At 39.2% G+C, this 24,966-nt stretch overlaps 3 protein-coding genes and 1 pseudogene across 3 annotated transcripts; 3 read left to right on the top strand and 1 right to left on the bottom strand.

Moving 5' to 3' along the window:
- Positions 1–300: 300 nt before the first annotated feature.
- LOC148562719 (protein FAR1-RELATED SEQUENCE 5-like) lies at positions 301–1,103 on the bottom strand (annotated as a pseudogene).
- Positions 1,104–12,401: 11,298 nt separating this feature from the next.
- LOC110263817 (uncharacterized) lies at positions 12,402–13,799 on the top strand. Its single transcript, XM_021105632.2, has one exon. It carries the CDS (start codon positions 12,402–12,404, stop codon positions 13,797–13,799), a length of 1,398 nt encoding a protein of 465 aa, XP_020961291.1.
- Positions 13,800–18,051: 4,252 nt separating this feature from the next.
- Positions 18,052–20,013, top strand: LOC107604912 (pentatricopeptide repeat-containing protein At3g26630, chloroplastic-like). The gene has a single exon (XM_016306626.3). The coding sequence runs from the start codon at positions 18,359–18,361 to the stop codon at positions 19,775–19,777; it is 1,419 nt and encodes a 472-aa protein (XP_016162112.1). The 5' UTR covers positions 18,052–18,358; the 3' UTR covers positions 19,778–20,013.
- Positions 20,014–21,035: 1,022 nt separating this feature from the next.
- LOC148562718 (uncharacterized protein At4g02000-like) lies at positions 21,036–21,578 on the top strand. The gene has a single exon (XM_088490969.1). The coding sequence runs from the start codon at positions 21,036–21,038 to the stop codon at positions 21,576–21,578; it is 543 nt and encodes a 180-aa protein (XP_088347095.1).
- Positions 21,579–24,966: the final 3,388 nt, after the last annotated feature.

The following is a 24,966-nucleotide window of genomic DNA, read 5'->3' as shown; positions in this document are numbered from 1 at the left end:
AATTATTGATATTCAATGATATGCTGGGGTTTCTTGTTATGGTTCCCTTGGTCAGGTAATTCTTTCGGATGATGATCACAAAGGTTGATTCAAAAGTCAGTGGTCCAGTTACCCGCAGGTTAAGTCCATAATTAGTTTCACATTACGGTGAACTCCTATTGGGGGGATAGCAAAGTTTGATTACTACTGGATAACTGTTGTTAACTACTTAAAATTGTGGTGAAAAAAATAAAGCTCAGCTTATTGTTTAATTGAGAGAACTGGCATTAACCAAGCTGCATCTAAGTAAACGGTAAGGGTTCAGGTAATGGGTTTAGGAAATGGTTTCTTGGAGAAAACAAGTACGATGCTTGAATAATACTGCTTGAAAAGGTGGTTAGGATCTAACTTCGCTTTTCCCTCAAGATACACTATTGCAGAGTGTGCGTCACCGTCAGATATTTTAATACGCTGCTGTTTGTCAGCGTAGTTGTAGACATCCTTCTTCAGAAACCCCAACAACGAGTACCCACCGGCCATACCAGCCATGTACCCTACAATCTTAGCCGTTGCAATACCATACGCTTGCATCCTTTCTATCTGACTCTTTGCCGTTTCCGTTAACCCACGATGATTGGCAATCAAGTGCACCATTCCTGCCGGTGTCAACTCGTGGTTGTGTTCGGTGACTAGTTTCCTCACCTTCCAGCATTTATCATTCTTGTCTAAAAAAATCGATAACATTGCCTTGTAGTTAGTTCTTGTCTCCGGTTTGTGTTCCCTCCTTCTGTCAACCCTTTCATCGTGTTTACGTTCCCTGAAGCCTTTCTTATTACAAAAAAACCTATATCTAACCAAGTTCCCCTTGCAGTCTTTCCCTGAGTCACCCTTTCGCACACCGAACCCATGCATTTTCCAAATCTCCGATAGTACTCATATGCAGTCTCCACACTAACCCAAACCTTCTTCAAAATGTCATCCACAGTCAATCCGCGAAGGTCTTCCAAGTCACAAGATTCATCGTCCGCCCTGGCTCCACGTTCTTCTACACGGTGGACATCCTCGAACGCATCATTTTGAGTCCCTCGACAATCAGCATCCCCCTCGCTTAGGTCTGCCTCCATCTGTACCTCAACAACACATCGACTAGATCAGGACTTACAACACCAACAAACATCAAAGGTTTGCTATCCATATACTATTCTTTGGCATCTCCTCTAGTTGCATTCAACTTTCTACCTAAATTAACAGTACAATAAAAATATTTCCCCTATACTCCCGATCCAAGTTAAACTTAATAAATAATGCAACTTCTTCTAAACACTCTTTGTTTACATTGACTTCCTTCAGCAGCGGATCATAAACAACTAGTACCATGCCTAAACAAATTACAATGAAATGCAATGCCCAAAAATATGCTAATCAACAAAAACAGCGAGGATTCTCACAGTTAAATCCATGTTCAAGCTTGTGGGAGACCACACCCACCAGAGTAATACCATTGACATAGTTTTCATTCTAAGTTCTTATATGCCTGACCCAATCATCAACAAAATGCAATACAAACACAAAATTGATTTCGCTGACAACACAAGCAGCAGAACGAGGTTCGGAATTTGAAAATCAATCAGAGATAGTTGATTCCTATTAACTAAACAAAAACAGCCGCCAACCCTTCAGAGTTTCGGCATTCATCACATAAAATGCATACCATACGAAAAATAAACAGAACAAAACCAGCAAAACAGGACCCACATTTGGAGCAATGATGAGAATAAAATTGATATCTGAAACAAAACAAACATAAAAATAACAAAACAATGAACACTATTTCTCTGCTTTCACACAAAGACAACAAGACGCATACAATAACTCCCTCATCACCAACATCCCCCAATAATCTCAAAAACAACACCTAAACCGGAAAAATAACTGCCCAAATAATCAAGAACAAGACCTCAATACAAAATCCACCAAATTACCACACAGCAATCTAACCCCTTAACAAAAAAAAATGTACCCCAACAATTATTCCCATTATCCCGTTACGAGTTCCATAGGAAGAGAATCACAACAACAAAAAAAAAATTATATATAAGTCCAGACCAACAGCACAAGAACAATTACCAAATTAACCAGTTCACATTTACAGTTAAACCTTACAGGAAGGAGCTGATGCAAATGGAATCATCATGCTAATATATTTTTCGCAAAGATGCTATTTGTGCAGCTACAATTTCCAGATAACTAAGATCGACTCATTCTACCTTCATATGCACTCAACTTACTAGCTTTCTAAAAACTATAAATTAGAAAATCAACCAGAAATGCGGTTAAAGGATTACATCGAACCCCTATAGTGCAGCCACATGTTTCCAAAACTACGAAATTTAGAGCTTAATATCAATATCACAGGGAAGAGAACATATATGTTTTATTCTTTAATTCTGTCTATGAAAAAAGTCCAAACCACTACCAAATCAAACTGTTACCTCTTGTGTTGCTAATTGGAAGCTGTCGATGTTGAAGCAGGGTATTGGTGCTCCGTGGATGTAATGTCGGGTGGCGGGTTTGGGAAACTCACGGAGGCGACATAAGCTAGCAGTACCACATGCGGGGGTCCTTCGCGGTGTCGACCCATCCGTCGGGGGAGAGCGACGTGGCTTCCGCACGAACGCTTAGGCAAACTCGAACGGTTAACGGCGACTTACGCGACCGGTGAAGGCCGATCGATCGAGGGCGGCAAAGAACGGAAACCGAGCCGACCGCTGAACGCAGAGGGGAACCCAACGACGGCAACCAAATGGACTCTTCTTGAAAATCGACTGCAAATGTAGAGACAACGGACACCACGCTCCACGAAGCAGCCACGATCCATCACCGAACAGGGGTTGAAGAGCTGGATCACGACGGCAAGCTACGTTGACGGACGGCGAGCGAACATCAGGAGTGCGCCGGAGGCTAGGGCTAGGGAAATTGGTTTGGTACCAATTTGCGTCTCATCAGAATGGGGGGTTGACTCCACAAATCACCGGGGGTAGAAGGTTCCTTCAGGTTAGGCCCTCTTTTTTTTTTTTGTTTTAAAAACATTAACCATATGGATCATTTGAATCTAAATGGTTAAGGGCTGCAGTCCATCTCTCGCCCATCACCTTAAACTTCCCCCCAGGCCCATCCAATTTGGTCCACGGACTGAAGTCTGAATGTGAAAACAAAAAAACTACTCTATCACATTAATTTTATTTTCCAATTAATTAACTTATTAATAAATCTTAACTGAGTTGTTAACAACCTCCATTTCTGAAAAGTCCTTCTGAATTGTGGGACCCGTGCCTGCAACAGCTGCCCCCAACTGCGACACATGCAGAGGAGTTTAATATTTTAACAAGACAGGTGTCTCTACCAATTTCGGACAAGCAGCATCCTCACCTGTTGAAGAATCTTCCTCTCGGCACCATAGCAGCTTCCAAACTTGAACTAGAACTTCTTGCTTCTTTTTCTATTCAATTTATATTTCAATAATTGGAATCTAGTTAAACTCGATTATCATGTTCCAATTAGTTATCAAGTTATAAACATACTTTGAAACAACATTATTTTCTGAAATATAGTTCAATCATCTATTATTTGGTCTAATTATGCAACAATTTTATATTGATAACTATTTTTTTATTCATGGATAAATTATGATGAATAAATAACACTCATGTTTTTATATAGTGTTGATAATGGCTGCGAAAAAATTCGAGTGTTGTTGACAAGTGTTGTACATGTTTATTTGAAGTATCTTGATTTTTTCAAGCACACCAAGAACCTTTCTCCAGCAAGCAGAACTATTTTGCTATCTGATCCTGGAGGTATGTAAAATGCAAATAATTAATCTTGTCCTGAAAATATATATGGATTTTAGTTCTATTTTACTAACTACATTTATATTTACTCGAAGTTGCTGTGGCTAGATATTAATGACTTCTCAGTGAAGGTAATTATACACTTTTTTCTTTTCTTAACTTTATTTTGCTTTGAATGGCGATATTCAAATACATAGTCATACCTGCCATGTTTCCCTTGTACAGATGTAGAGCAAATATGGATGTCCAAGAAACAAACCGGTAAGTTTTATCATTTTTTAATTCAAGTAAATGCAGATTCTTAGGTTACTTTCATGTTGATTCTCAGTAGGAAAATGTAACCATTTATAAGTTGAATACGAGTTTTAAGAACATTTTCTTTGTACAGGTCTTGGTTTCTGTCTTAGAAACTGGTCCCATAATTTTATAAGTTGAATATGATAGTTGAATCATGCATACAATTATATAAGTTGAGTGGCTATTTTGCAGATGTCCCACTTGATGTGGCCATTTTACGGGCGCCAACTGCAAAATAGTGACAGATTTGCAATACGTTCAATTCGTATGCGATGAAGGTGAAACAGAATTTTATTTTGTAGCTGCCGCAGGTGAGATGGTTCTGACCCAAAACTCCCATTTCACATAAGTCAAGCATGAGTTGAAGAATAATTTTAATTCGCAGGCAGTGCACTTAAGATGACCAGTCGTATTTTGATCTTTCTTTTCTTTCCTGTGTATTTTGATAAATAATAATTTCATATATTTATTTAAATAAAAAAGTCAGAACAACAAATACAATTCTGCAGAGCCAGCAGAAGGATATGCCGGGTGTACGAGACCATTCGTTTGTGCATGTGTTGCACAAGAATATAGCAGTAAAGAGAAATCAATGTAAAATTTGATTAAAAGAGAAGAAGAATGGTATATTAATTATGAAATGTAGATATACGTCACAATTCCCTGCCTTCGAGTTCAGGGAGAATAAACTCCACCCGTAACAGGCTTAATCCTTTTTCTGTCTCCCACTATACCTCACCTCCCACTATATTCTCCTGGTGTTCTAACTAACTCTCCATCCCACTTCTATTGTGCACCCACACTCACTTTCCCATTTGATAGTCCCTGGCCCAATATGGGGCCTTTCTCACCCTTCTATTTCTAATTGGACTTGCTGCTTCTCGCCCCTCTTTGATAGGTACATCAGCTGGGTTTTCAATTGGGCCTTCCATTGAGTTAGTTTGCTGACCCGAATCAGAGTTCATGTTTACATCAATTATCCCCTGTCCGACAGGGACCTTGTCCTCAAGGTCAACATCTGGGAACAATCGTTGGAGTTCATCCTTGTCTACCCAAGCTGTCTCTTCGTGAGGTGACCCTGCCCAATCCACCAGCACCTGTTCGAAGGGCACTCCCCCTCGCATGACAATGCGACGTCCAAAAATCGCAGTTGGGAGGGGCTGGAAGGTCGTGGGCGTCGCTGCCAACTCCGGGCTTCCCGTTGGGGGTTCTCCATGATATTCTTTCAACATGGAGACATGGAAGACCGGGTGGATAGTGCTCCCCTCTGGCAACTCCAATCGGTATGCGAGCTTCCCAATTCGCTGCTGCACACGGTAAGGGCCGACGAATCGCCGTCCTAACTTCGGGTGCTCCTTGAGGAAGAGTGAAATCTGCCGGTACGGTTTAAGCTTCAATAAAACCCAATCACCCTCCTTGAACTCCTTATCTCTGTGATTTTTATCTGCTTGTTTTTTCATTTTCTGCCTTGCTTGATGCAGATAAAATCCCAATTCATCGTTAAGGATCTCTCTAGTGCGCAAAAACTGATCCACTTCCAGTACTGGAGAAGCCCCTGAGATATAACCCGGAGGAAGGTTCATTGGAAATCCGTGCAATGCTTCATGGGGTGTCATTTGGATTGCAGAATGAAAGAAACTATTGTAGCAGAATTCAGCCCAAGGCAGGAAGGCAACCCAACTCTGTGGTCGCGAATGGGTGAATGCCCACAAATACTGCTCCAAGGAACGATTTGTGACTTCCATTTGACCATCGCTTTGAGGATGATAAGCTGTACTATAGTGTAGTTTAGTTCTGCTATGCTCCAACAAGCTCCGCCAAAATCGGCTGAGAAAAATGGGATCGCGGTCTGAGACAATGATAGTAGGAAATCCATGTAGCTTGACCATGGAAGCAATGCAGACCTTAGCAACAGATGCAGCAGTAAAGCCAGGACGCAGAACTTCAAAGTGGGCTGTCTTGCTAAAGCGGTCCACTACCACCATGATGGCTGAATAGCCAGCAGATTTAGGAAGATGAACAATGAAGTCCATAGAGAGCTCCATCCATGGTCCTTTTGGTACCGGTAACGGTTGAAGAAGTCCCTGAGTCTTGGATGGGCAATATTTGGTTGTTTGACAAGTGTTGCACTCCCTGATGAATTTGTGAATGTCCCGGCGTATTCCCAGCCAGAAAAAGACACTGCCCAATGCTTTAAATGTCTTGAGTTCTCCCTGGTGGCCAGCCATAGAAGTAAGGTGGAACTCTTGGAGCAATTTAACCCGTAGACCTTCAAAATCAGGGACCCAAATCCTCCCACAATAAACCAAAAGCCCTTCTTGAAGGATGAAATCAGCAGGTAAGGTGCCCTGATTATATTGCGCAATTAGCAGCTGAGATTCTTGGTCCTCGGCAGTAGCACGTAGCAAGGTCGGAATCAATGAAGATTGAACTATGGAGAAAGCCTGGAACTCTGCATCAGTGTTAAGAAGTTCCTCCTCATCCTGTCTTGAAAGAGCATCTGCGGCCAAGTTGGTCTTGCCAGAACGATACACCACCTCAAAATCATACCCCAACAACTTAGTGAGGTAAAATTGTTGGTCAGGGGTCAACACCACCTGGTTCATTAGTTCTCGCAAACCCTGATGATCTGTCTTAATGCAGAAACGACGCCCCAATAAGTAATGCTGCCACTTGGCCACAGCTTGAGTAATAGCTTAGAGCTCCCTCACATACGCGGAAGCCATCTTTAATCTACTATTTAATTTCTTACTAAAGTATGCAATTGGGTGACCTTGCTGTGACAAAACAGCACCTATTCCATGAGCAGAAGCATCAGTCTCAACTGTGAATGGTAACGAAAAATCTGACAAGGTCAGGACATGGGTATGAGTGAGAGCTTTCTTCAAGGTTTCGAAAGCAACTTCAGTCTCCCTTGTCCAAGCGAAACTGTTTTTTTTTTAATAACTCTGTAAGGGATGCTGCGAGGTGTGCATACTTAGCTACAAACCGCCTGTAGTACCCAGTAAGCCCCAGGAAGCCTCTGAGCTGCTTCAAGGTTAAGGGCCTGGGCCACTCCATAATTACTTTAATTTTGGAGGCATCAACTTGAACTCCTTCCCCATTCACTACATGACCAAGATACTCCACCTGCGGCTGGCAGAATGTGCACTTAGAGAGCTTGGCGACAAATTGGTGTTGAAGTAAGACACCCAAGGCTATCCGTAGGTGGTGGAGATGGTCCTCTCTTGTTCGGCTGTAAACAAGAATGTCATCGAAAAAGACAGCGATGAACTTCCGGAGATAGGGGCCAAATACTCTATTCATTGTTGCTTGGAAGGTAGAGGGGGCATTTGTGAGACCGAAAGGCATGACCAAGAATTCATAGTGTCCCAAGTGTGTACGAAACGCTGTCTTGTGTATATCTTCCTCTCGCACCCTAATTTGGTGATAACCGGAGCGTAAGTCAATCTTGGAGAAATAAGCAGCACCATAAAGCTCATCTAAAATTTCATCAATGGTTGGAATAGGGAACTTATCTTTGATGGTGATGGCATTGAGAGCGCGATAGTCCACGCAAAAATGCCAGCTGCCGTCCTTCTTGCGCACCAATAACACTGGGCTAGAGAAGGCACTATGGCTTTCTCTGATCACTCCCGCTTGCAGCATTTCCTCAACCAACTTCTCAATCTCTTCCTTTTGGTAATGAGGGTAACAGTAGGGGCGCACGTTAACCGGATTAGCTCCTGGCTGTAGATGTATTTGATGCTCAATGTCTCTTTGAGGAGGTAAGTCTTCCGGCTCTTGGAACACCTCCTTAAATTCATGCAATAACAATTTTACATTCTCATCTTGCTCTGCCTGATTTGGTGCACGTACAGGGGCAGGGTCAATCATCTGTAAGTGTAAGAAGGATGCGATGACATCTGTGGATACCATCTTATTAAGAGCCCGGGTGCCCACCGTACCAGGATGAAACAACCTTTCTCCCTACAGCTTGACCGTAAGTTCCCCAACCTTAAAGGACATAGTCAAATTCATATAATTCATAGTGACATCACCCAATTGCATTAGCCACTGAGCCCCTAACACAATATCCGCTCCCTTGATATCTAGGATGAATGTCTCTAAGCGAAATCCATAGCCTTGCATGTGCAGTGGTACATCGCTACATTTTGAAGCACACCCAATACACTCTCCATTGCCTACATATACATTTAATTGATGCACCGGGTAAAAGTTAATTGTAACTTCTTGGCAGTGGATTCCTTCATGAAATTATGGGTGCTCCCACCATCTATCAACACCATAACAGGCTGACTGCCACATGTTCCAGCTATTCTAATGGTCTCCGGATGATAAGTGCCAACCATAGCATTGAAGCTAATCTCCACTGTCTCTCCTCCCTCTGGATCCGGCAGCGCTGCGAAAGAATCAGTATCCTCACTTTCGTCTACCCCCGGTCGCTCTCTCGTCAATTCCTCCATCTCCTCTTCTCCGACCAGTAGTAGGAAGGTAGACTTGCACTTGTGCCCCCATCGAATATCTCTCATCACAATAGTAACATAGGCCCTTATCTCGTCTCTGTTTGATTTCTGCAGCCGAGAGACGCTTGTGGATTGGGGTGGTTGTTTTCTCCGTTGTGGTGCCGCTTCCCATGGCTGACGGAGTAATGCTTGGTGGGCGTATGGGCGCTGACTTTGGGGAACTGAGATGGCTGGTGGGGGCGCCTCCAAGGTTGCGGTACCCTTGTGGTCTCAAATTCACGGAGCAGGCCAAGTTCTTCTGCTAATGGAGTTTAGCCAACGAGACAGCATCAACATATGATCTAGGCTTGACTAACATTAATTCGCATTTCAACGGTTCCGATAAACCGGCCACAAACAACGAGATCACCCACTCCTCGCTTTACCCCATCACCTGGTTCGAGAGCTCCTCGAACTTATGCTGATATGTAGCCACCGTTGTTGTCTGTTTAAGCTCCTTCAAGGCCGCCTTGGGATCATGGAACAAGCTCTTGCCGAACCTGGTACAAAGAGCTTCCAAAAAACTCTCCTATGTGTGGTTAATGGCATTGTTCACACACCAACGATACCAAATATAGGCAGCTCCAGTCAAATGAAATGAAAGCATTCTTACCTTCCACGCTTCAGGCACCGCATATAGCTCGAAGTACTCACGAGCTCGGAACGTCCACTCTTCTACACCTTCACCGTCAAACATAGGCAGCTCCGTCTTCACTCTTTTCAGCCAGTAGCTCGATTGGGATTCACTCGTGAACTCAAAAAACTATTGTTGGTCCCCTGCTCTGGGACTGCCTGCTTCAGCTTCAGAGTCTCACGCAACATCTTCTCAATATTCTTCATGGAGGACTCAACCGATCCGATCCGTTCCTGAGTGCCGGAGAGTTGCGACATCGTCTCTATATGGTTTCGCTGCAACACGGCGATCTCAGACCGATTTTCCTTGCATACTTCTTCCAATTGGGAGAGTGAAGTTCCAGTGTCCATCGCAACACCTCTCAACGAGAGCACCAAAAATGTTGCACAAGAATATAGCAGTAAAGAGAAATCAATGTAAAATTTGATTAAAAGAGAAAAAGAATGGTGTATTAATTCTGAAATATAGATATACGTCACAATTCCCTGCCTTCGAGTTCAGGGAGAATAAACTCCACCCGTAACAGACTTAATCCTTTTTCTGCCTCCTACTATATTCTCCTGGTGTTCTAACTAACTCTCCATCCCGCTTCTATTGTGCACCCACACTCACTTTTCCATTTGATAGTCCCTGGCCCAATATGGGGCCTTTCTCACCCTCCTATTTCTAATTGGACTTGCTGCTTCTCGCCCCTCTTCGGCAGGTACATCAGCTGGGTTTTCAATTGGGCCTTCCATTGAGTTAGTTTGCTGACCTGAATCAGAGTTCATGTTCGCATCAGCATGTGATCAACTTCAGGATTTGGGTGAACAATCTAGCTTATAATGAGTAGCAAAAATGGTAGGTATTTTTTTGGTGACTAAAAATGGTAGGTATATATTAAATTTAATCATTAAAATTAATTATTATATATTTGTGTATAAAATATAAGTAAGTTTTAGCTAATTTTTTTTATAAATAGAGAATTAAGTATTTTTTTTATCGTTTTTTTATTATTATTAGAAGAATTAATGTGTAATTAAAATAAATCATTCTCTAATCTTAATTAATTAAACTAAATTATTACTAAATTATGGTAAAAAAAAATTTTCAAATTACAATAATTTTTAAAGATATTTTATTTTATAATTTCCAATTTTTTCGGTCTGTCCAATTTTTTTAACGTGTTCCAAAAAAAAAAAGGAAAATCAAAAGATAAAAATAAAGGTTAAAAAAAATTCAACACAAAAACAAAACAAAAATTTAAAATTAGAAGAACAAGAATAAGGGAATTAGAGTGGGCATCTTATTAGAGATATTAATCATGCGCATAGTACTTTATATTTCTCCAATAACAAGTTTAATTAGAACCTTGTAAACAACTAAAAAATTAAAAATTATAATATATTTATACACTTGTATATATGTAATATATAGAGTGTCATTCAAACTATATACATTCTAGCTGTTAGTTATAAGGAAAAAAAAATCCATGTTACGCTAGTTATAAAAAAAAACTCCTCTTACATTTGAAGCTTTTACTTCTATTTTTTTTTAATTTTTTATGACTGAAAATTTGGAACATGTTAAAAAAAATAGATAGACCGAGAAATTAAAAAAAGAGAGGCATTTTTTTTAAATCTATTATAATTTATAAAATAGATTTTATCATGGTTTAGTAATTTAATTTAATTAATTAAGATTAAAAATTATTTGACATTGTTAGGCAGATCCACCACCGAAACAATATACCTGTTAAAAAGGATGATGGAGAGGTATCGTAGTAATAAAAGAAGAGAGTAAGGATCACATATATTATAATAGATTAATGGAGAGATTGAACATGATGTAAATCATAGGATCCAAACAGGTTGGTTAAAATGGCGGAGTGCATCTGGTTTTATATGTGACAAAAAAGTGTCTTTAAAACTTAAAGATAAATTATATCGCACAGCTATAAGACCGGCTATACTTTATGGTACAGAGTGTTGGGTGGCCAAAGGGGAGCACGAACATAAGTTAAGTGTGGCATAGATGAAGATGTTGAGATGGATGAGCGGTCATACGCAATTAGATAAAATAAGGAACGAAGATATAAGGGAGAGAGTTGGAGTAGTACCCATGGTGGAAAAAATGGTAGAATCGCGTCTCAGGTGGTTTAGACATGTGAGAAAAACACCGATAGAGCACCCAGTTAGGAGGGTGGATGAGATGAAGGAGGACAAGAGGTGAAAGACAGAGGAAGACCTAAGAAGACCATCCATGAGGTGGTCAAACGAAATCTACATGTAAACGATCTCGTTGTAGACATAATACATTACAAAGCTCAATAGCGTCGTTTGATTCAGGTAGCTGACCCTACCTAGTAGGACAAAGCTTTGTTGTTGTTGTTGTTATAGATAAATTCTTTTAATAACAATTGACTAAATTATAAAAAATACTTAATTTTTATTTATAAGAAGATTAGTTAAAAATCACCATAAATATATGTAGTTAATTTATTTTTAATATATATTATATATTTTAATGTATACTTTATAATTTATATTAATTAACGAGTTACTATATATATAAAGTGAAATTCAAATTTTTAATACTTGTTTAAACTAATCACTCGACTAATTCAAATATTAATAATATATATATATTTATTTATTGGTATTATGATTGATAGTATAATTAATTATTATATCATGATGATAGGCCTTATTATAATTTAGGTTTAATTACTCTATTGGTCCTTATAGTTTAGCGAAATTTTCAATTAGGTCCCTACACTTTTTTTCCTTTCAATTGGGTCCCTGCCCCCAATTTTTTTTCAATTAGGTCCCTACTGTGACCAAACAGTTAGATTTAATGGAATATTCCGTTCCTAAGTTAAAGATTCTGTAACTTTATGTGAAATCCTTAATGCTCCTTCACTCATATTTTTCTGAAATACCATTTGCGGGAGGGTTTGGCGTCTCCGGTATCACTGCCGTCGTCGTAGGCGTTGCTTCTTCCTCTAGGTAAGACAACGTTCAATGTTTCACTCGTTGAAGGGTTTTTGTTCTTTTCTCCTGGAAAAGTTTGTCATTCTGTTTATTAGAGCTTCCTTTTGTTTCTGAAAGTGTTTGAAGAGGGATTTATGGCATTATTTTTTTTTTGTATGCAGTTATGGGTGATTTGGATTTCAGTATCGAAATCCATCATGGTGGCAAATTTGTTGACAGTGGACAACGATTAGAGTATTTAGGAGGAATGGTTGTGGAGGATTTACATTTTGAGGTTGATGAATGGTCATTGCAAGAGATTGTCAGTCAGCTAAAGCAACTAGGGTATAAGGGTTTCGCTAGGGTCTGGTACAAGGAACCTGGGATGGATTTGAAGTCAGGTCTGAGAGAGTTGAAGTCTGATGGGGATGCGATGAGAATGGCTAGGTCACTAGTGTCAAATTCCTGCAAACATTGCGAGGTATATGTTGTCGATGGAGCCAGAGAAAGTAACGGGATTGAGATCACTTCAACTGATGCTGATTATGTGCCAGAGGAAGGTGAGGACAGTGCTGATGATGATGGGTTGCTAGAGGTTGAAGTGGATGCTGAGTCAGAGCCTTCTACTGAAGAAAAAGTATTTGATGATAGTGCCGATGATGGTGACCATGATGATCAGTTTGGATTTGAGGTGGAGGATAATGATCCACCATCAAATGCATTTGGGGGATTTACTGGCCCACTAAATGATGAGAGAACTGCAGCAACTGGAACAGCTGAAGGTGATGAAGGTTTAAGGGAGGGTGATGAGCAACTTGGAAGCTTATCTGATGGATATGAGACTGATGACATAGATAGTTATGAGGGGGACTCTGATGATATGATAAAAAAGAGGAGGTTCCCTAAGTACAATGAGGCAGAGATGAACAGAGAGTATGAATTTCAGGTGGGGCTGGAATTTAAATCACTTAGTCAATTCAAAGAGGCTATTAAGGAGCATGCCCTATTGAATGGTAGGGACATTAGGTTTCAAAAAAATGATAAGGTGAGGTGTAGAGTTGTTTGCAAAGGAAGAAAGGGAAAGTGCAAGTGGGTTTGTTTTGCGAGTAAGGTGGGGGGTTCTGACTGTTTCCGGATCAAGACATTGAATGGAAAGCATACATGTGGAAGGAACTATAGCGGAAGACATGCATCAAGTAGTTGGATCTCAAAGAAGATTGCCAACAACATCAGTAGAGGGGAAGAGATGAAGGTTGCGACAGTTATTCAGACTATACAAGACAAATACATGGCCAATATCAGTGTTGGTAAGGCTTACTGGGCAAGGAGGAAGGCAAGAGAAGAGGTACATGGACGGGCAATCCAACAGTATGCTAAACTAAGGGATTACTGTGTAGAGATACTTAGGGCAAATCCAGGATCTAGTCTGACCATATTGGTTGATAGGCCTTCTCTTACGCACCAGTCCCGATTTATGAGAATGTACATGTGCCTTGATGCAGTCAAGAAAGGCTTCTTGGCGGGGTGTAGACCTATTATTGGCGTGGATGGATGTTACTTGAAGGGCGACCATGGACAGTAGCTGCTAGTTGCTGTTGGTAGAGATCCAAATGACAATTACTTTCCGATAGCCGTAGCTGCAGTAGAGGCAGAGACTAAGGAGAGTTGGGGGTGGTTCTTGGAGATGCTGTTAAATGACATTGGAGAATCAAGAAAGTGGGTTTTTATGAGTGACCAACAAAAGGTATCACTTTAATTTTTTGCAACTAATTTTATCTAAATATAAATCTGCTATGATGATATAAGCAACTGATATGAGTTTGTGAATATAAGTTTGTGAATATAAGTCTGCCATGTTTATGATGATATATGCAACTGATATGAGTTTGTGAATATAAGGTTGTGAATCTAAGTCTGCTATGCTTATGATGATATATGCAACTGGAGGCTTGTGAATATTAAGCTGATATGTATATGATCATATATGCACTTGATAAGTTTGTAGATATAAATCTAAAATTTATATGATCATATATGCAATGCCTAAGATTGTGAACATAAATTTGATATGTTAGTGATGCTATGTTTAGATGCAATGGCTAAGCTTTTGAACATTAATTTGATATGTTAGTGAACATTTACCTGACTATGTTGTGTATATTGTGTTCTGGACTGAATCAATAAAACAGGGGCTGATGCAAATCTTTCAAGAGGCATTGCCAACACTGGAGCATAGGCTTTGTCTGAGGCATTTATATGCCAACTGTAAGAAAGTATATGGGGGTGGTACTGTACTAAGGGACCTAATTCTGTCTATTGCCAAAGCTACCTATGTGGAAGAATGGGAAAGGAGGATGAATCAATTAAAGGAGCTCAACAGAGACTGTTATGAGAAGTTGTTTGCTTTGAATCCAAAATTGTGGACAAAGAGTCACTTTACATTTCTGGCCAAGAGTGACATGCTGATGAACAACATCTCGGAGGCATTCAATGGAAGAATCCTAGAGGCAAGAGACAAGCCAATTCTGACAATGTTTGAATGGATTAAGTGCTATTTGATGACAAGGTTTGCAGAGAAAAAGAAGAAGGCAGAGAGGTATGAGGGTACACTTTTGCCAAAACCCAAGAAACGGCTAGATATCATCGCGGTTAGAGCTATGGAGTGGCAAGCTAAATGGGCAGGAGACCTGAAGTTTGAAGTCCACCATAAGAACAGGATGATCATGGAAAGGTTTGTGGTCGATTTGATGGCTGGAAGGTATAGTTGTAGGTTCTGGGGTTTGTGTGGTATGCCGTGTCCCCATGCTTGCTGTGCTATCTTTGAGAAGGGTGACAACCCGGAAGATTATTGCAGTAACTATTACAGCAAGGCAGCATACCTTGCTACATATGGGCAGTCAATATCACCAATCAATGGAGAAAATATGTGGCCAAAGATACAATGCGATACCATCATCCCTCCAATTTTCAGAGTTAAACCAGGAAGGCCAAGGATGGTTAGGATAAGGGAACCCGATGAAAACAGATCACAAACAAAATATAGAAGATCTGAAACTTCTGTTACCTGCAGTAATTGTGGCCAATACGGACACAATAGGAGACTCTGTCCAAACCCTATAGTAACAGGTATTGTTTACCAAGTTATTTTGTTCATATGTTGATGAACTATTATTAACTGCTATTTCATCTTGTAGCTCCTGAAGGCACACGAGGATCTGATGCTGCAACTGGAGCTGGAGGAGTTGACTCTGCTGCTAATGAACCTGCTGCTGCTAATGAAGAAAATGGATCTGCAGCTGCTGCAACTGCTAGATCCAGGATGGTTAAAGGGAGAGGCAGAGGAAGAGCAGCAGGAGGGATGGCCAGAGGAAGGGGTAGAGGGAGGGCTGCACCCACTACAACAGCATCAAGTCCTTCAAACACCCCTGCACCTACATCCCAGCCACCACACACCCCTGCACCCCCATCCCAGCCACCACACACCCCTGTCCCACCCTCACAGCCTACAAACACCCATGCACCACCATCACAGCCTACCACCTTACCCACACCCGCATCACTGCCCACCACTTTGCCTACACCTGCATCACTGCCCACTGCACCAGCATCTCAACATTTGCCCAATACCAAAATCTTTGGAGTCAGAAGAAGTGGAAGACTCAAGATTGGAGTTAGGAAGGCAACAAATCAGCCGCCTGAACATGTTGACCTTACACTTGATTGAGGCTGAAGAGAGTTTAGGGTTTCTTTTTGATATCTCTTGTGTTATGTAGGATTTGTGTTCACCTAACTCTGGTTTCTTTATTGTTTGGACCACTGTTATTATGTGTTGTGGACCACTTTTGTTATGTGGGTAGAAAACTATTATGAGTGGGTGTCACAATTATTTTGTTGCTATCTAGGTGTCCTATATTATATAATGTAAAAAATAATGGTATCTATTATAATTCAATGCATCTTTTGTTTTACCTACTTTTTTCTCAGTATCATACTTGTATGCATATTAAATAGCAAAGGAACAACTTTCATTTACAAAAATTAAACATTTCATATAACTTCATTGCATTATAAACAGTACACTATTGTCTTATATAGACTATTACATTATCATAACAGCCATGCTTTCTACATCTTTACATATAACACTGCAACAATCAAAACATCTAATATCAAGCCTAGCATAATTAGCATCTTGTATTGATTTTTCATACTATCTTCCATCTTAGCAAATTGCTCCTCTACTGAACTCAGCTCAGCACATAACCTTCCTACCCAGGCATCTACTTCTCCAACCTCTGCAATTAATCTCTCTAGATCCACACTTAATCTGTCTATCTTCCTTTCTTGTGCCTCAAATTCTCTAACCATTCCAAGTACTTGCTGTGAACTGCTCACTGCATCTTCTCTAGATATTTTTTTTTCTTTCCCATCAACTCACTCAAAAACTTGCATCTCCTATTAGGGCAAGAAATGAATCTTCTGTTTGGATTTTTTGATGTACTTGAACTATGAAGAATCAGAGTGTCTCCACAAAAGCACTGAACCCTCCTTTCTTTTTGCTTCAACCATCCGCTCTTCTCATCTTCATCATCAATCCACTCGAAGAACTTGCATTTTGGCATTCTCCCACAACCAACATACCTTCTTCCATGGCTTGCTACTGCCGAAGAAGACATCACAGCAACTGCCTCACCACAAAAACAAAGATGTCTCTTCTTGACGAGGGTTCTGGAACTACAGACTCCTGAAGATAACTGACTCTGATCTATGAGTATTGACATAGTAAGGGTAAGGGTTGCAAAGAGAGGAGCAGAAGTTTGAGGAAGAGGCGAAAAGAAGAGAGTTAGAACTCAGATCCCTACGGAGTCTCCTTCATTTGTAAGGGATAAGTGAGGGTTATAATGGTCAAATCACTCAATCTTAACGTTTTTTGTAACGTTTACCGTCAATAGGGATCTAATTGAAAAAAAAATTGGGGGCAGGGACCCAATTGAAAGGAAAAAAGTGTAGGGACCTAATTGAAAATTTCGATAAACTATAGGGACCAACAGAGTAATTAAACCTATAATTTATAAGGTGGTTTTCTTTCTCTTGTTAGGCCAAAGAAGCAAGTGTTTTTATCGCCCAGGTTGCCACTCATTTTGCCCATATGAATTGACCGAAATGCAGTTGAGTTTGGGTCAGATAGCAATTTTGTTTGTCTCACATAGAGTTGCACTGGATTCAAATTCTTTTAGAAAAATATAGAACCATATTAATAGTGTGTACCTATATAGTATATGTGAGTGTATTGTGTAAGTGTATAGTGTATGAATATAATACCTAAAATTAAAGGCTATCCAATCCACTTTACAAAAAAAAAATTGACCGAAATATTTTATAATTAAAAAATATAGTAAAGTAGGTCTTATTATGTTGTTTTTAAAAATAAAAGAATATGACTACTAGATTACATATTTATTGATGTCTAAATTTAAGGAAATTTGTTAAACTTAATTATCACGATAATATGACATAATTCAATTATTGAATTAATAAAATTTATTACATATAAAAAATTATTTAATGATATAATTTAAGCAAACTTAGTATAATTAAATTATTTATTTATTATGAAATATTAATATTAAAACTAATTTAAGTTAAATAAATAATTAACTCACTCATCCCCAAAAATAAATATTAGAAAATTGCCTTACATAGATAACAACCCACTAATCAATCTTTAATTGGAACTTAAATCCGCGCAATATTGTGGCCGTGATTGGAACAACATGAACTCTTTTTTATCTGGATTTTAAACACGCGAAAAGTTCATGTCCACATTCTTGTGCTGAACCATTAATCCATTTGAATTTTCTTTTTTTCTTTTTCCTTTTTCATGCACTTTGACAAATAAATGCAACCTTATCCAGAGGGTCCATCATCCATGATTCAACCATTTTGTGAGGTCATGCGTGTAGCAATTTTTTCACCATATCCTTTTTGTTGTTTCCATATATGCATGTGTGTATATGCATTTTTCTTCTTTTTTTTTTTTTCTTTTCTTTTTCTCTTTTTTACAATTTTGGTGTGTTCTGAAGCTTCCCAATTTGGCATTGGCAACAACAACAGAAAGCAAAATTTGGAACTGGGCATGACATGAAGGTAGCATGTTTCTGCACCCCAGATATTAATTATGTTTATTTTGGTACCCAAAGACCAAAATTTGGTTCAAAAGAAGCACTTTTCTATCTCCAAAGGTGCTCCAATTTCAAGCATCTCAAGCAAGTTCATGGAAGAATAATCCGTTATGGCCTCACACATGATCAATTACTCATTAGGAACCTCATTCAAATTTCTTCCTCTTATGGCAAATTGAACTATGCCAAATTGGTTTTTGAGCAACTCATTTCCCCAGATACCTTCACTTGGAATGTGATGATTAGAGCATACACTAGGTTTGGTTCCCCTGAAAAAGCTCTTATTTTGTTCACTATTATGGTGTCAAAGGGCATTGAACTTGACAAGTTCACATACCCTTTTGTGATTAATGCTTGCATTGCTTCTTCAGCGACTGATTTTGGAAAAGTTGTGCAAGCTTTAGCAATCAAAATGGGGTTTTGGAATGACACCTATGTGCAGAACACTATGATGAATCTTTACTTCAAATGTGAGGATGCTGATAATGGACACAAGGTGTTCGATAAAATGCGCGTGCAGGAGGTTGTTTCTTGGACCACGGCGATTGGAGGTCTAGTTGCTTGCGGACGACTCGAGGCTGCTCGGAGATTGTTTGAGGAAATGCCTTCTAAGAATGTTGTTTCGTGGACGGCGATGATTGATGGGTATGTGAGACACCAGCAGCCAATGGAGGCCTTTGACTTGTTTGAAAGAATGCGACTTGATGGTGTGCAGCCCAACGAGTTCACCCTTGTGAGCTTGATCAAGGCTTGTGCTGAAATGGGTAGCCTCAAATTGGGTAAATGGATTCATGATTATGCTTTCAACAATGACTTCAAACTTGATCCTTTCTTGGGTACTGCTCTTATAGACATGTACAGCAAATGTGGCAGTTTAGATGATGCAAGGCAAGTTTTCGATACCATGGAGGCTAAGAACTTAGCCACGTGGAACACAATGATCACTAGCTTGGGTGTGCATGGATTGAGGAATGAAGCATTGGAACTTTTTGAGGAAATGTTGAATAATAAGTCAAATGAAGTTCCTGATGCTATCACATTTGTTGGTGTTCTGAATGCATGCCTTCAATTGAATGATCTTGAACAAGGTCAGAAGTATTTCAATCTCATGACACAACATTATGGTATAACACCTTTGTTGGAGCATTATGCATGCATGGTTCAACTCTATAGAAATGCTAATGTGCTGGATGATATTTACACATTGGATAAGACAATATCGGTGGAGAAAACAAACAACTATGTTGCAGAGTTTCTCCAAGAGAACAAGATCATTGGTGTTGATGACATAGAGGAACTCCTGCAGAAGCATTACAGGTACTTGAATTGCTTAGAAGAACAAGTTGTAGATAATTTCTCCTCAAGTTCTTCACCTTAATTCCCAAGCTTCAAGTAGCTTAACAAGTACATATGGTTTATGAATTTTTACTCTTCGGATATGCATAGGAGTACCAGAGAAAATATATTCTAATTTAACAATTTTTTAAGATAGGAAAATGAAATGCTAGATTATAGAATTCTGTATCATCACTTTTAGCTTTGTGAATAATGTATTTGTATTACACCGTGTATTTAAAATTGAATAAATAAAATAAATACTCTTTTGGTCTCTTATTTTTATTTTCATGAAGGGCAAGTGGACAACTTGATTTTCAACAAAAAATTAAATGAATGTAAGAACTATATACTCCGATGGTCTTTTTGTCAAGCCACTTTGCCCAAATAATTTGGCTCATCTAACGTGAAAAACTCGGTAAAATAATAAATTCAGGAATTAATCGCTATTAAATATATAATTTTTTTTTCAACCAATTTGGTTGATCAAGTGGTCAGCTCATTCGTCAGACCCTTAAATGGAGATTAGATCTGCAACGGATTAGTCCTTAACATGTCGGTTAGGAGATACCATGGAAAACTAAAAAAATATATATATAATTTGTTTTTTATTTTTTTTACAGTATCTCTTAGTTTGGGGTTAAGAGGCATTTGATAAAATTTGTAATTTTTATTATATACACAGTTGGATTGAATTTGTCACTATTAAATTAACTTTGCGTGGCCCAATTTCAAACGTAGTTTATCTGCTAACAAGAGTATAGGTTGTGGTATCCAGACTCTAGTAAACAGAAAACAATAATAGAATAGATTTTTTCTCTAGGAGAACTCTTCTCTCTAGGTAGGAGAGTACACTAAGAACTTAAGGTTCTTTCTATCCAGCTCATCATAATCACATAAATCCTCTACATTGTCATAAAAAATTCTACTTATCTATCATTATTGTCCCATCTAATATTAACAAATTTTCATAAACTGAAGCAACCACTACTCCGTTCACTTCAAACCATTGTCCCAACTAACTCATTATAGTTCACTTCAAATAGAATAGTTACTCTCTTCTACAATACAAGATGTCAAGTTTCGAAAAGGAAACAATAGAGGGTAAAACCATCACACTGGAGAACAGAGAGTAGCACAAATTTAAGACTGATTGTATTAACTTGGTTGGGAAGATTATCTCGAACAAGGAGCTCTCATTCAAGACCATTAAAAACACATTGCTTGGAATATGGGGCAATCTAGAAGGCATATCAATTTCTGCAGTCGAAAGAAATAAGATTCTAGTTAGCATCAAAGATATGGGAAAAGGGCTACAAATACTAAATGGAGGACCTTGGAGCATCAGGGGACAAATTCTCAATCTTCAAATATGGTCCCAAGGGATATATGTGCATGAAGTAGCACATGATTACTTGAAGTTCTGGGTTCAGATCCACGGACTCCCGCAGAAGTATATTAATGCAGACACAGCAAGAGACATTGGTAACAGAATAGGAATTGTAGCAGAAGTGGAAGATCCTAGGATGGAAGAGGTATTAGAGAGGACCTTTCTCAGGGTTAAAGTGGCAATTGATGTATCCAAACCTCTCCCTACTGGGTTTTGGATGGACAGAAATAACTTACCAAATCTATGGATTGAATTCAAATATGAAAGGTTACAAGACTGTTACTGCCTGAACTGTGGGATCATAGATCACAGCAAGAAGGAGTGCAAGAATCCAACAGCAATGGCTTGTTGGAATCCAAGAGAGCCAAAATACTCAATAGGTCTAGGGGTGGCGCAGGCTAGACGGCTGAAACCGAGGGTGGAAAGAGGTAGCAAAGGAACAAGCTCTACATGACTGAATGAGATGGAAGCAGCGCATGAAGCTCACGACCTGGAAAGCGAGGATGGCTTACCACAGCGAGCAAAAGAAAGCAGAGCTAGAAGTGAACAGGAAAAAGGAAGGTGCATGAAAAGTGCTGCTGAAAAGAAAGCTCTAGAAGTTGCAGATGGAGACAGTCAGAGAGCAGAAGAACATGTAAAAAATATCCCTGAATCTTCGCTGAACATAGTGGTATGCGAAATCATGATCTTCAACAATGGCGCCAATGGCTTGGTGCTCTCAAACGTGAATCACACTTTGTCACAATTCCGCACAACTAACCAGCAAGTGCACTGGGTCGTCCAAGTAATAAACCTTACGTGAGTAAGAGTCGATCCCATGGAGATTGTCGGCTTGAAGCAAGCTATGGTCACCTTGTAAATCTCAATCAGGCGGATTCAGATAGTTATGGAGATTTGATAATTAAAACATAATTGAAATATAAACTAGGATAGAGATACTTATGTAATTCATTGGTGAGAATTTCAGATAAGCGTATAGAGATGCCTTTCGTTCCCCTGAACCTCTGCTTTCCTGCTGTCTTCATCCAATCATTCCTACTCCTTTTCATGGCAAGCTTTATATAGGGCATCACTGTTGTCAATGGCTACATCCCATCCTCTCTGTGAAAATGGTCCAATGCGCTGTCACTGCATGGCTAATCATCTGTCGGTTCTCGATCATACTGGAATAGGATTTACTATCCTTTTGCATCTTTCACTACGCCCAGCACTCACGAGTTTGAAGCTCGTCACAGCCATCCCTTCCCAGATCCTACTCGGAATACCACAGACAAGGTTTAGACTTTCCAGATCTCAAGAATGGCCATCCATGGGTTCTAACTTATACCACGAAGATTCTAATATCTCGGACTCGGTCCTCTGTATTAGATATCTAAGAGATACTCATTCTAGCTTGTTTGCATGTAGAACAGAAGTGTTTGTCAGGCACGCGTTCATAGGTGAGAATGATGATGAGCGTCACATAATCATCACATTCATCATGTTCTTGGGTGCGAATGGATATCTTAGAGAAGGAATAAGCTTGAATTGAATAGAAAAACAGTAGTACTTTGTATTAATTCATGAGGAACAGCAGAGCTCCACACCTTAATCTATGGAGTGTAAAAACTCTACCGTTGAAAATACATAAGTGATAAGGTCCAAGCATGGCCGAATGGCCAGCACCTTAAACGTGATCAAAGGATCAAAAGATAATCCAAAGATAAAACTAAAGATGTAAATACAATAGTAAAAAGTCCTATTTATACTAAACTAGTTACTAGGGTTTACAGAAATGAGTAAATGATGCAGAAATCCACTTCTGGGACCCACTTGGTGTGTGCTTGGGCTGAGCATTGAGCTTTACACATGTAGAGGCTTCTCTTGGAGTTGAACGCCAGTTTGTAACCTGTTTCTGGCGTTCAACTCCACTTTGCAACCTGTTTCTGGCGTTTAACTCCAGAATGCAGCATGGAACTGGCGTTGAATGCCAGTTTGCGTCATTTAAACTCGGAAAAAGTATGGACTATTATATATTGCTGGAAAGCCCTGGATGTCTACTTTCCAACGCAATTAAGAGTGCGCTATTTGAAGTTCTGTAACTCCAGAAAATCCACTTTGAGTGCAGGGAGGTCAGAATCCAACAGCATCTGCAGTCCTTCTTCAACCTCTGAATCTGATTTTTGCTCAAGTCCCTCAATTTCGGCCAGAAAATACATGAAATCACAGAAAAACACACAAACTCATAGTAAAGTCCAGAAATGTGAATTTTAATTAAAAACTAATAAAAATATACTAAAAACTAATTAAATTATACTGAAAACTGTGTAAAAACAATGCCAAAAAGTGTATAAATTATCCGCTCATCACAACACCAAACTTAAATTGTTGCTTGTCCCCAAGCAACTGAAAATCAAATAGGATAAAAAGAAGAGAATATACTATAAATTCCAAAATATCAATGAAACTTAGCTCCAATCAGATGAGCGGGACTTGTAGCTTTTTGCCTCTTGAATAGTTTTGGCATCTCACTTTATCCATTGAAGTTCAGAATAATTGGCATCTATAAGAACTTAGAATTTAGATAGTGTTATTGGTTCTCCTAGTTCATTATGTTGATTCTTGAACACAGCTACTTTATGAGTCTTGGTCGTGGCCCTAAGCACTTTGTTTTTCAGTATTACCACCGGATACATAAATGCCACAGACACATAACTAGGTGAACCTTTTCAGATTGTGACTCAGCTTTGCTAAATTCCCCAATTAGAGGTGTCCAGGGTTTTTAAGCACACTCTTTTTTTGCTTTGGACCTTGACTTTAACCGCTCAGTCTCAAGCTTTCACTTGACACCTTCACGCCACAAGCACATGGTTAGGGACAGCTTGGTTTAGCCGCTTATGCCAGGATTTTATTCCTTTAGGCCCTCCTATTCACTGATGCTCAAAGCCTTGGATCCTTTTTATTACCCTTGCATTTTGGTTTTAAGGGCTATTGGCTTTTTGCTCTTGCCTTTTGGTTTAAAGAGTTTTTGGCTTTTTCTGCTTGCTTTTTCTTTTTCTTTCTTTTTTTTTGCTATTTTTTTTTCTGCAAGCTTTTGTATTCACTGCTTTTTCTTGCTTCAAGAATCATTTTTATGATTTTTCAGATTATCAAATAACATGTCTCCTTTTTCCTTATTCTTCAAGAGCCAACATATTTAACATTCATAAACAACAACTTCAAAAGACATATGCACTGTTCAAGCATTCATTCAGAAAACAAAAAGTATTGTCACCACATCAAAATAATTAAACTAGTTCCAAGGATGAATTCGAAACCCTGTACTTCTTGTTCTTTTGTTTTTAAAACAGTTTTCATTTAAGAGAGGTGATGGATTCATAGGACATTCATAGCTTTAAGACATAAACACTTAAACACAAATGATCATATAGTAAAGACACAAACATAAATAAAACATAAAGCATGGAAACCGAAAACAGAAAACAAATAGACAAGGAGATTAAGGAATGAGTCCACCTCAGTGAGGGTGGCGTCTTCCTCTTCTTGAAGGACCAATGGTGCTTTTGAGCTCCTCTATGTCTCTTCCTTGTCTTTGTTGCTCCTCCCTCATAGCTCTTTGATCTTCTCTAATTTCATGGAGAATGATGGAGTGCTCTTGATGTTCCACCCTTAATTGTCCCATGTTGGAACTTAATTCTCCTAGGGAGGTGTTGATTTGCTCCCAATAATTCTGTGGAGGAAAGTGCATCCCTTGAGGCATCTCAGGAATTTCATGGTGGGGGGTTTCCTCATGCTCTTGTTGAGGTCCATGATCTCTTGTTTGCTCCATCCTTTTCTTAGTGATGGACTTATCCTCTTCAATG

Source organism: Arachis ipaensis, chromosome B6, assembly GCF_059453495.1.
Source record: "Arachis ipaensis isolate K30076 ecotype BB chromosome B6, ASM5945349v1, whole genome shotgun sequence".
Classification (NCBI taxonomy): domain Eukaryota; kingdom Viridiplantae; phylum Streptophyta; class Magnoliopsida; order Fabales; family Fabaceae; genus Arachis; species Arachis ipaensis.
Note: the sequence above shows the minus strand (reverse complement) of the source record. Positions and strands in the feature narration are given on the sequence as shown.